General features: G+C 38.4%; 1 protein-coding gene across 1 annotated transcript in view; it reads right to left on the bottom strand.

The window, feature by feature from the left end:
* Window positions 1-13,525, bottom strand: part of thsd7ba (thrombospondin, type I, domain containing 7Ba) — a 141,517-nt gene that overhangs the window by 25,401 nt on the left and 102,591 nt on the right. Inside the window, exons 13-14 of the mRNA XM_062431751.1 lie at window positions 12,914-13,180; window positions 11,541-11,719 (exon numbers count right to left, since the gene is read on the bottom strand). Of these exons, the coding sequence (XP_062287735.1) occupies window positions 11,541-11,719; window positions 12,914-13,180 (446 nt within the window). The remainder of the gene's footprint in view (window positions 1-11,540; window positions 11,720-12,913; window positions 13,181-13,525) is intronic.

Below are 13,525 nucleotides of genomic sequence, written 5' to 3'. Positions count from 1 at the left end.
TCACTAATGAGGGTAAAAGATGATTAAGTACTTCATCATCTACATTGATTATAGCAGCCCTGGATATTTTGCCAAACTGAAAGATTCATAGTGTTGAGAGAGTTTTTAAGTGCTGCAGTTGGTTGCAACAGCTGTGCAATGGCCGGACATCCAGCTGAAGGCAACACTGAGAAATTAATTTGTCTGGAGATGGTGAGAGGGAAGTTGGCATCAATGACCATATGCTCAGAGAGACTGTAGGCTCTGTATCTAAACAAGGTTACACAAAGTAACTGTTATGTTGTTGACTCAGGTTATTCTGTTTTATTTTTCACAGTAATATAGAACATTCTAATACATTTCCCTGACCTGAGACAGTGCCAACTATTGCTGTAAACATACTGTAGGTACCTTTGGTCCGAACATTTACTAGACTCACAGTTTCAGCCAAATACTGTATGCATCGTGCAGTGACAAATGGTAAGAGCAGGTACATGCACCCTTGTGTATTCTAAAAATCCCCCTCGAGGCCAACATTCACTCATTAATTCATGACTTCATACATCAGTATGGGATTACAAGCTTAGGATCAAGGAAAACTCATCTTCATTTCTGGTTAGGAGCCATAAGTTAGTGATCACTAAATTTTAAATTCAAGGTTTATAGGAGAAAAAAATGTATTTCCTGTGAAACTTTCTCAACTTCTCTGTGAGATAACGGTTATGGCTTCCATCCAAATAAAACACACACCTGTAGGGACTTGAGAACCACATATACACAGACTAATAATACTGCATGGGCCTACACAATGATACATTTGCATACATACACAGATAACACACACACTCATACACAAATAAACACATATACAAAAGGACACGAGAAGAGAAGCACTAACAAGCTAACCTGCAGAGGTGGAATTTTATTATAGAGAAAATCAGAATCAGGTTTCTTATGAGGTGGGTTTGCACATACAAGGAATTTGCTTTGGTGTTGTTGTAGTGCATAACAGTCAAAAACAACAGCTGCACAAACGCGTAGTCTGCCATCATTGTTGTTGCTTCTTCTTCTTTGTATTATTGTTGCTTCGAAGTTGGTGTAAGATAATTCCTTGATAACTCAACTTTAACAACTTTTAAAGTAAGAGACCGAGAACAGAAGTAGTTGAACAGCCAACTGGGATCTTTATTGAAGATGCGGTAAACACGGCATACGACAACGAAGACTATCGAAAACAGCTCTCGCCCCACCCCCTCTCAAGGCTATTTATACTACTGGTTTGGTACGTAGGCGTTCTTTGGCATTATGTGTGTGCCAGGTCAAGGCGACCTGACGTGTCCAGCTAAGATCTGGCTTCCTGTAAGCTGAACCCCTTCCAGTAATGTTGTCTTCCAAACATCCTTTTAAGGATGTGGACATGGCAAAATCTCCCTACACAGGCTTGTTGCGACATGTCCCATTGGTACATCTGTTGACCTTTGTTCTACTTGTTGTTGTCTCCCTTCACCATGATGCACACAAATCTGCCACTACATTGGCGTGAGTCTTTAGGGGAAAGCAGCGACGTAACTGACGTATACGGCGACGTAATGACGTGGCTCCATAAACACCAAGCAGTGGGAAAGCAAACTGGTTCTCAGCTGGTTCGCAGTTGAACCGACTGCGAACCAGCACCAGCACTGGAACTGCTTTGGTGTGAAAGGGGTAAGAGAGGAAGTTCTTCTGAGAACTGTTGAACTCTCTCAGAGTACAGTTGTTTAGCATCACTCACCACCTTGCTAAACCTGTATTTAGACTATTTAAACTGGTCCTTGTCCCCACCCCTAAATGCGTCCACCTTTTACAACCTTAGCTTTAAACCAGAGTTTCTACTTGTTGTAACTAACCCTGGTGCGTGATGGTACACAGCTGTCCTCAAAGAAGCTCATGTATAACATCACAGCCTCTGGACTGATGGTAGCAGTCTTGAAAACATACCAATAGTACAGTCAGATCACTGGTCTACTTAGATGTCCTCACAACAGGTTTATAGACTTTGAATGTTTGCCTGTATGCAGAATATAATATTATATATATACAAATATTTAATGTCCCAATATCCCCCTTTTTTTCTTTTCCCCCCTTTATTTCTCCTTTCTTGTTTTCTGGCTTCATTACATATTTAAGAAGTTTTTTATTATTATTACTCTCAAATTGTGTATTGTTTCTTGTTTCGTCCATTTCTGTTCTTATGGGCTATAAAAGTTAGAAAACTTCCAAGGAGGCAGACTGTATGCCTTGCTCTTTCTTTGATTCATTGAGATGCACAGTACTTCTAGTGTATCAATGTGCTTATGCTGTAATTGTTATACTGATGTGATGTGATGCTCAATGTAAATATGACATTGGTTTCTGCTGTGCTTTACCTCCTAATAGAAATATTAATCAAAACAAAAAAAAAGTCCCAATACATAGTATGTCAAATACAGTATGCCAAAAGTACCAGGATGTCCTACTACATCAGGTTGCATTTTGCAGTATGCAAACAAGCATGGTCTTCTGGCTATATCGTGACCCACGATCCTCTGTACAGCAGAAGATTGAGACAGCAGAAACCAATGACAGCACATTAACAGTGCAATGACTGAAGTCATAATGACAGATGAAGTAGTATGTCCCAATTGTATGTGTATTGAATGCAACGGCACATACTTTATAGGGGCAGCTGCAGTAGGTACTAAAAATAAAAATTAGTAGAGAGATTTGGAACGCAGGAGTGTTTTTTTCGCTACACAAACAGTATCTGGTTGGTGAGCATCCTGCATGTGGGCCTGTATGGTATGTAAACACCGACCAGAATGAAAGAAGAATACTCAACAGGGGACTTACAGTTGATGAAAAGAGTTTCCAGAACAGGTGAACAGTGCGACAGAATCACTCACATCTTTAAACCAGTCACTGTTAGTATAAAAACACCTTTCACTTTGCTGGTGAGCTATGTGTCATGATTCGCTCTGAACAGCTGGAAGCCTGCCAGCTGCAGTGCAAACTCCAATATTGATCCACACAGCCAAGCTTCCGTGAAGCACAAAACAGAAGATGAAGAAAGTCTCTGTTCCTCCCCACCAGTAGCTGGATCTAGTTTGTTGCACACTGATTGCGCGTTAGAGAGAAATATTCCTGGTAATGGAGCGCACAATCCACATCTACAGAGATGCACAAGCAGACTGGCACGTTTCCCTCTTCTCTGGTGTTTCACTGCATGAACAAAGGTGAGTGCACCTTTGACCAAAATGTCCAGTAATTCCAAAGATGGGATGACACGTTTGGGAAATAAATCCACAGAAATTGTTTCCCCAATGTTTGTGAGCTCTTCTTTGGTGAAAGAGCACTGGGTACTGTAGCAAAACACTGAGTTTACACACAAAACAATGCACACCAACACACTGAAGCAGCCATCTGCAGCATCATCTTGGTCTCATGGGACAGAAAGCCTTAAAGAGGAGCTCTTTCTCTCTCTCCTATAAATCACTCTGTCACCGTGTGACTATAACTTCAAATAGACTGTGCTATCACTGTCAGCAGGTCCATGAATGACTTAGAAAACAATAGCTTGTCTGAAAAACAGAGCAGGATCTATTCCCATGTGATGATGACCTCTCAAATATAATCATGACATAATAAGTTAGAATGTGCCAACAAATAATGCAACCATTATAGGATGACTGTCTCTCTAGGAAATGCATCTATTTTTGCTCGAGGAAACCTTTGTTTTGCAGAAAACTGAAATCTAGGGAAGATAAGATGACACTGAACAACAGGGAGTTGGAATCAATTGTCCCACACTCAACTGACAATACATGTAGTGATGTGATTATTAATGTAGCACATTCTGCAAAAATGTATATGTTTTCTGTCCACAACCAAAATAACATTATTTCTGTTCATACTGGCCATTAAGAGATCCCATCATAATGCACTTTCAGTGTAAGTGATGGGGGACACAATCCACAGTCTTCCTTCTGTGTAAAAATGTACTTAACATTTATTTGAGGATAATATGAGACTCCAGCTGTCCAAATAAGTCAAATCAAGTCAATGTCTTTCAAAGTTACTTTCTTTTTAGTGCCAAATTCCTGTGATATAATCCTTCCACTGCAGCTGAATAGAAAAACACTAACTGTTCAGGTACAATACGTTTTTCTTTTCTTTTTCAACCAAGAAGACTAATCATGGAAGATATCTGCTTTATTTGACTAACTCAAACAGCTATTCAGTCAATTCAATTTTATTTATTTATCATCAAATCACAAAAGGAGTTATCTCAGGGCACTTTCCACATACTCTTTATTTTACAAGACCAAGTATTCCCCCTTGAGCAAGCACTTGGTGACAGCGGCTCCACTTTAATGGGATAGAAACCTCAAGCAGAACTGGGCACTAGGTGGGCGGCCATCTGCTTTGATCAGTTGGTTTGAGAGAGAAAGAGGGAGGGTGAGAGGGGAGAAAGAGAGATACAAACAAGCACAATAACAACAATAATAAGCAATAAGCTAAAGCCTTATATTATATTTAGATAATTCATAAAATGAGGACTGTGGATTTTGTCCCCCATCACTTACTTTTATGGCAAGCAAAACCTGAATATCTCTTATAAAGCAAGACAGAGGAGAGCTTGGTCAAATTCTCCTGGCAGAAATTCAACAATGATATATGTTGCTATATTTTGAATCTATCTACAGCATAGTATAATTGAACAATTGTATTAAAATGTCTCCTGGGACAAGACGCATTTTTTCCCATATTATCAGTGTAAGACTGATAACTTCTTTATTGACTATAGAGTTTGTTTACATATCATATGTTCTCTCTCCTGCTGTTTTCTAATTAGATCGCTATTACCAAAGACACCAATGAACCAAAGGCCTTGCAAAATTTTTGTCGAACATCATCCCGCAACCCGCTACTGTGCTGGCTCTACTGCAGGCCAATGGCCTGCCTTTCCATAATTACACAAATGATATGGCCATCAAGTTCTATTTTCTGCTCTGAAATAATCTCCTCTTCTCATTTACTTTGTAATCTATTACCAGGACATAGTTCAACAAGAGAGGATTGCATTAGCGGAGACATTTCAAAAGCACTTAACCCTGCATTGGCTATGAGGAAAGATCTTTTTCACATGTACAAAAAATGTCCCTCCTGTCAGAGCAATACCTCTCTTTCACAGTTCAAATGAAAAACCTCTATTTAAATGTCAGAGCTCTGATTAACAATGAGAAAGTCTCAGTCTTGTATTCTTTTCTATTAACTGGTAGCTCTATCATCTCTCTCTTTGTCTAATATTATTTATTCTATATATATTATTTAATCTAATCTTGATTACCCAATGATGAACCTTACTGGTATAACAGGAAACATGTTAAAACAATCATCTAATACAAGACTGAAATGTAAAGGGAGAGATTTGGAAAATATAATTATATCTTAACATTAAAGCAAAAACTAGAGCTTAGAGGTTGCTTTTATTTTTATTGGAAAACAAAGCACACATTATGAGTGACTATTACTCCCTCTGTGACTGTTAAACCAAAAGGGATAATAGGAGCAAATCTTTTTTTCTGTGTAGGTGATACTTAACAACAAATATACAGAAATCATGTCTTTAAAAAGATAATTCTAGCTATTAAATGATGAACAGGTATTTAATATTAATCCAGCCACTCAATACTATTTCTTTCTAATTAGCAGATAGAAGGAAAGATTAACCTTTGTATTTTTGTATCTTTAATAAATGTTGTGGACCATCTGGGTTGCTAGAAGGGAGTTAATGCAAAGACAGCGAGGCTCCAAATAAGTCATTTCTGGGTTTCAGCTCCTCAGAATACATAGTTTGTCTTATGTAATATAAAATGCTAAATTTACTCGTTGAGTGGAGAGAAAAAACTGCACTTGAATACAGAAATGTAAGCTTATATCTTTGAGTTGCAGCTGTAGTGTGCATTTTGTCTTAGTCTCTTAAATAGGCAGGCATCCAACACAATAAGACGCAATAGTGTATTACTTATTATTCATACTTATTCGAATTACAAGCACAAGACACATACATTAATATGGAGATCAGCTGTTTAGAGCTAATTTATGGTATATAAAGAGCAAAGTAAACTGTCCCAAACATCAATGTGTGATGAGTGGACAGTCAAGTTTTCTTTTAATAAAAGCCAACATATCAAGAGATATAATGTGAAAAGTATTTACAGCCAATATGCCCGTAACGTAGTAGTAACCCCAATTTACTAAGCCAAGTGAAACCTCTCCAAAACAATGCCAACAACATTAAGGGTAACACTGATACCTCAAAACCAACCAAGTACTAATATGAGTATTCCAAATGTACACCAGTTGAAACATGAGTAGCACCAAACCAGCAGGGGCTATGTCAAGCAGATCTGCCTGGGAGGTAAAAAACAACAACAAAAGAACAGCCACGTCTTGGCTGCTCTTCTAAACAAGCACATCAGAAAAGCTTCATGATCACCAGCAGCCTCACAGCTTACTGACATTTGCCAAGTAGCACCTAGCTGAACTGTGTCAAACATCCAATCAGGACATGAAAGCACCAAATGATTACTGATGATGATTATTTCCTCAATAAATCTATCCTGAAGTGGCATGATGAGACAGTTGGCATGAAAGCTTGCTAATTAAGGGCAATTTAAGTGCATCAGTAACTAGATGGAGAAAAAGAGTGAGAACATAGAAATAGACAGTGTCAATAGATTGCAAAAGGTGTATTGCATATGCACTGCTAATATTTGCATCAGTCACTTGAGTTGTCAGCCTGAAGCTTTATCAATGATTACTAAATATCAATGTCGAAACCCCCAAATCCATGTGATTTGTAAATGAAAGGGGGTTAAATATCAAGCACTAATAATTATATTCCTTCAAAGGGGATTATGCACATTTACAGGTCTATATTTTTAATCTGGTGTTCAAACGGAATATCTTTACATGATTTGCAACTCAAAAAATTCCTCATTTAATTTATACTGACCCTTTACACAGCACTTCACTTCAGCCTCTGAGTGAAACAGGCAGTTTTAGCTCTTGGCTCTTTAAGCCCCCCCTCCCAGGGAGCCCACTCTATTCTGATTGGCCAATCCCTCAGGAGGCAACGTCAACAAACCATGAAAACAATATGAAAATGACAACTTTTCTGGTACATCTGTGCTGGAATCTGAGTCAAAATATTACAGTGGACAATGCAAACACCACATGGAAAAATCTTAGAAATAACCTTAGCAAAACAAGGCTATGTAACAGACGGCTGTTTATATGTGATAAGTTGACATCAGCTCATCATGAAGGTAAAAGAAAACGTTGCAAATGAAGCATTCAGGGTTAAATACAATTTAAGCTTGTGCTTTTGACGTGCAGGCAGCATTTCTACTTAAGTTAACTTCAATTTTTGGAACTTTGACAATGTTTACCATAGATATCTGACATCATAACATTATCTAAACAACAGAAAATCACAAAACGCATAATATGCCCCTTTTAAAATCAATGTTATCTGACAATACATGCTCAGCTATCGAGTTTAGAACAAGGAATAGAATTTACCCAAACTACTAATTAGAAATATATTTACAACTGAGAGGCTGCATCAAGGCACAAAAAGCCACATCGCTAATTAAAAGGGTCTTTATTTTCAAATCAAAGCATATTCTCTCTGTATATTAGGCATTCACAACACAAAAGCCATCAATGGAACAGAGAAAATCAAGGCATAAAATCTCAAACAACAAACCTTGTGTAATTTCCCCTCTGACCTGCACTTGCAACAGGCACATCAACACACCAAATGCACAAATGGAATAATTAGTGGTTTTGTTTGTATTCTGCAAATTGGAGGTTGTGATTCTACAGAAATTAGGGTGTAACAGTCACAGCAGGAGGTGATATTCTAAGGACAGACATATATGCAGTGGCACAGTGGTGAATTGCTTCACACAAAACCAATTTTGAAAACCAAAACCAATTAATAAAATAGACAGTATTGTGTGTGAAAATAACACAATGCTGCAATATTATTAAAAAAAATTACTTGTATGGAAGTTCCACCTGCTGATAATTGGTTATTATTCAAGAAAAAAATCATTATAGTCTGTTGAATATCATCATAAACGTCATGAGATGTAGGGGTTTCTTTTTTAGGAGGTCCCGTGACGCACTGTACACCCATAACAACAAACAATATAAGAAAAAAAAGACGAAGATAAAGAAAATCTAGAAAAAAACAACACAAAATACACAACAGCACAACAATGGAACAAAAAAGAAACAACAAACTCAATATTAATGACGGTAATTATAGCACATTTAACAGTGTGGAAACTTCTTGAAATTTCTGTTGCATAATACTGGAGTTAACTTTAAAAAAAGTGACAAGCAGATAATGCTAGTTGTATTTTCTCAGCGTCCAATGCCTACTTTTCATCCACACAAACCAAAAAGCATGTGTCCTGTGCACTTATAGACCTCTCTCACACACATACACCTCTCACCACACACACAAAACATATGGCAGCGTTGGAGGTGGTCAGGAAGAATGTTTCTCCGTAGGCCGGTGGGGGGGCACAGTGGATAGTGGAGCCCTAAGGCATTAATAAAATGAAAAATAACTATCTGACTGGCACAGAGGCTGGCAGACAGTCAAGACATTACTGTTCTATTTTATGGGCATTGTGCATACACCACTTGATATCTCAGCATTTGGCGGAAAACACTCGTGGGAGTTATGATGAAATTCAAATGTCTCCTGTAATTATAGATCCAATTGTGTGTTTCTCGGGGAGCCTTGCTTTGACAGCTGGGAGCTCTCTGTAGAAGTCTCTTCGGGTATCTTGTATTCAGACACGGTCTACAAATGTAGCTGTGGTATAAGATCAATGTCTAAAGATCTACCGCTTTATCAGTATTTGGATATTCACAGGCATTTTATTGTTCTGAGTGTTAATTTTAAAAGTAGTGATGTATAATTTAGAGTAAAAAGTAGAAAGTCACTTTTATATAAAAAATAAAATAAAATCTATGAAGTAAAGTGAAGATCCATCACATACACTCACTTTGAATGCAATGATCTAATGAATCATACTGAATATGTCAGGAGGGAAATTAATGTTTTGGTATATTATTTTAATGTACATTATTGAAAACATTTCTATAATTAGTGACATTCAATTGAAAGTTATTTCTTAATTATCGTCCAACTTCAACACTTGATGAATGAATTAACCATATTGATATCGCTCCATCCCATTTTGCCAACACTGAAAATCTTACAGACTTCCTCATCCTCAGCACAGTTACAGTTTACTTTACACCCAAACTCCTACACAGTCTGTTCAACATTGTGGCCATTTTTGCTCATTATTTTCATGGTGACACACACATACACACATACACACGCACACACAACACACACACACACACACACACACACACACACACACACACACACACACACACACACACACACACACACACACACACACACACACACACACACACACACACACACACACACAATCTATCTCTCTCCCTCCCTCACTCTCTCTTTCTCTCCCTATCTTTTTTGCTCACTCAACCATGTGATGAGAGGATGAGTTTCGGTGCACTGTATATTTCATTTCTGTCAAGCCAGTCACTTCTGGCCGGTGCTCGAGGGGAAACATCTGCTGGTGGGAGTGAGGCCAGACTTTGGCTAGAGTGTAGTTCACAGTGGGCGAATGAGCAAGTGTTTATGAGAGAGAGAGAGGTGGGGGGGGGGGGGGGGGGCAGCCATTTGGAAAGTGAATATTCTTTGTCACACTGCACCTAACAGAGACTAAACAAAGTGGTAAGGGCCAAATGTAAGTATTAAGGCTAGATTGTGATATGTGGCCCCTTTCTGAACTCATGTGAAGAAGTCACTTGTGACAACCCAGGCGTTTCCTTGTTTAATATAACATCAGGGAGAAGTGACCGAACAGCTCCACACCTATTGAACTACGATATCTCTCCACCCACACCTCAGACAGATGTACTACTCTTTTAATGGCCAATTTGATATTGTTAACAATGAGCCCTAGTCTACCCCTAGGATAAATCCACGAGGGCACTGGCAACAGTAAGCTCTTATTTCAGTGGCGAGGGTTATTACGGGCCATTACAACAGGGGCCATACAGACCGTGTTAGTGGGCACTTAACCATCTGTACACAAATCTCCACTGGAACACACTGGAATATTACTCTCACAGCCGTGCCTCATCTCCATACTGACCTCTACAAACTAAAGTGTCCTTTCAAGCCCACTGAAGCATACAGACAGCATTCATAAAACACTTCCCCTCTTTAAACCATGACCCCTGGAGAGATGTGCTGTCACAAAATATTCAGCGCTACGGATAAAACCAGACTATGGGATATCAAGAGCCCCCATCTGTCCACTTCTCCCTTTCTTCCCCCCTTTGTTATTTAACATCACCCTGTTTTGATGTCAATGAAAGGGCATGTCTCGCAAGGAAAATGATTTGGTCTGACTGAAGACACCAGAAAATGAGCAGGTCACCCAAGAGTCCCACTGGCTTATGGGTAATAAACCTTGTCATTGAAATGTGAGCAGAAATGCAACAACTCCTTTGTATATTTATGTGAACACTGGGCTTGCGACACCATATGTGCTAGAGGAAATATATATTCACAAAGCAAAAAAGAGGTGTGTTAAAGATAAAGATGCAAACTACTGCATCACACTAATGTTCCCAGTAAAATAACGCTGTATAGCTCTGTAAAACATGGAGCTGTTTGGACACTATCGGCATTAACTAATTTTACATCCACCATGCCATTAACATGTACAATGGCGGTGAACAAAGTGGACTCACAGTATAGATTGCCCTCATCTGTATTCTATTATATGTGCCCCTGTACATAATCACGTCCAGGAAGAAGTGACAGCAGAACAATGTAGATGGATGATGAGGTCAATCGTGTTTGCTTGTTTCTGTTGCGTCTACTCATGAAAATCGAAATACATTATTCTAACATCTATAAACTGTTGATGAGAAAAATTGTCACAGAATGGCTCTAAAGAGCATCTCTGTGTGACTGATTGTGCCTCACAGTAACAGTTACTTCTTTTTTTGAGAGTGTTTTAAATATTTTTTTAAACAAATACAGACATGGGACAAATAAAAGTAAAACAAATGCAGTACAGTCTGAATCATATCATATTATCCTTTTATCCCCACCCACACTAACCCTCCTTTCAGACTCCTTCGGGCAAAACAATTCAAACTACTAACAAACAGTAAGAATTCATAGCACATTAACAATTCGTACTGAGAATTCAAACCAGAAAGTATTCAAGTAATACAGAACCACTAGATAAGAAATGAAAGACAAAAGGACAAGAAGACAGAAAAAAATAAATAAAAATAAAATTAAAAAAAATTATACACAGGTACATAAATATATGTAGATGCATGTGCTGCAGTATTCTTTGTATATATGCAAGCAGTGGCACACATCTTACCTGGTTCTTCAAATCAAGTTTGGGGCATGGGCGACCCCCGTTGAAAGCTTTCTCCCTGAGCCACTTGGATCTGATCTTCAACCCACTGCCACAGGACGCACTGCATATTGACCAGGCCGACCAGTTGCTGAGCTTACAGTCTAGAGGGCAGGGAATATGGCAAACCTCCACCATGTATCCTGAAATTGAACATTGGCAGACATGAGGGGGAGGCCTGAGTCAGACTTGGTCAGCTGCTGCAGTGTGGATCACATTAATAATATCCGACAGCCATACCACTGGTTTGTGCTCTGCCAGATCTTGGACTAGCTCACTGTTACATCCAGAGCTAATTATCTGACTAATGAGTGTCTCATTCCTACACTGTGCCAACACAGCATAGTGGAACTGATTGAGGGTTTTTACACTATACAATGACTCTGTTTTCTACTCTTGTTTGTTTGTGGTGTCTGCTTAACTTAATTACCAACCCAAATAATACATAACAGACTTGTTCATTTATTATAATCAGATCATCAAGATTTGAATAAAAATGCTTTGTAATTTAAGTGATTTAATACTTGATAATATTAAAAATGTTTTTTGGATGTGCTTGTCACAAAAATCTTTGACCTCAATACAATGTCAGACCTTTGAATCATCACCCACATTTGAGACTGTTCACCGATTCAAGTAATAAGTCTGGTGCTGCACTCACTGATGGCTAGGTTGGAGAAACATTCAATCTAACATTTACATTTTTACATTTTGTGTTTTTATTTAAAGTGACCTACAAACGAAGCAAGACATTCAAGCAGTTAAGGACAGTGACTCAAAAGAGCCATGGTTTCTGAAGGAGCTGACAAGGTAGAAGAGCAAGTTTTTAAAATAATAATAAGAAATTGCTGGAACTAGACAGCATCATCAATACCATAATCAAATAAATGCTAAAATGTTAAAGGGCTCAAGAGTTGAGCTTAGGGGGATCAAAAAGGGGCAGAGCAACATTGGCTACTCAGCTAAATCCATGAAAAATAGTGACAGAAAATAACAAGGATAAAGGCAACTGTATAATTAGATGTTTGTTGACTTGTTAAATTGTCATATGTCTCTGATCAATGTGAAAATCACTACACAAACACAACAACTACCGCAGATTCCTTGTTAAATGAAAATGACAGTGAGAGGAATAGGTCACTCACTATGATTGATTAGGGCAAAACCAAACAACACAACGCTCCTAACTGGAAATGAACTTACATGAACTCAACATCGGGTTGTATGAGTGAAGTGCAACAATTCTGATAATCAGGCTAAAGTGTTGCAGGCTTGTTAAAGGACAACATGTTATAGCAGTACAATGTCCTCTTTCCTGCAATGTTTGTGAGTCCTACCTGTGTCTGTACATAGTGTGGGGTTGACTGGGTTTCCCTGCTGGTCAATGCAGGCCACAACTCTGTAGCGTAGACCTTGGCCACATTCCTTTACGTCCTGGTGGCTCATCCAACTCTGCAGGGACCCTGGAGCTGAAGGATCAGGGAGGATGCAAGCAGACCAGTTCCCATAAGGTTGGGACAAAAAGTCATCACAGGGACAAGCTTCTGTCTCCTCCAGTGGGTACAGCCCCTCTTTCAGGCAGTGCTCCTTCTTTTTACTGCGACCTAGACATAAGATGGATGAAATGATTGGTTACTTTGAACTGGGTGGGTGACAAACAGTTTATGAATTGGGCTTGAAACTAACTTTCTTCATGGTTTGGAATACAGTACACAAATCAAAAAGTTTATGTTTGATTTAAACATCAGTTGATGGAGAGTTAAAAAACACTTGATTCACAAAGAAAGAGCTCTGAAAAAATACATAAATTATTGGAAAAATATACCATATTTTATATTGAATATAAAAAATATTATTCAAATAATAACAATGCTGCAATTTTGGTCATTAATACAATATGATTCAAAATGCATTCTTAATATTTCAATGAAAGTAGGTCAGCAAACTTG

The sequence above is a fragment of the Scomber scombrus genome, chromosome 13 (assembly GCF_963691925.1).
Source record: "Scomber scombrus chromosome 13, fScoSco1.1, whole genome shotgun sequence".
Lineage (NCBI taxonomy): Eukaryota > Metazoa > Chordata > Actinopteri > Scombriformes > Scombridae > Scomber > Scomber scombrus.
This window is presented reverse-complemented; position numbering and strand designations above follow the sequence as displayed.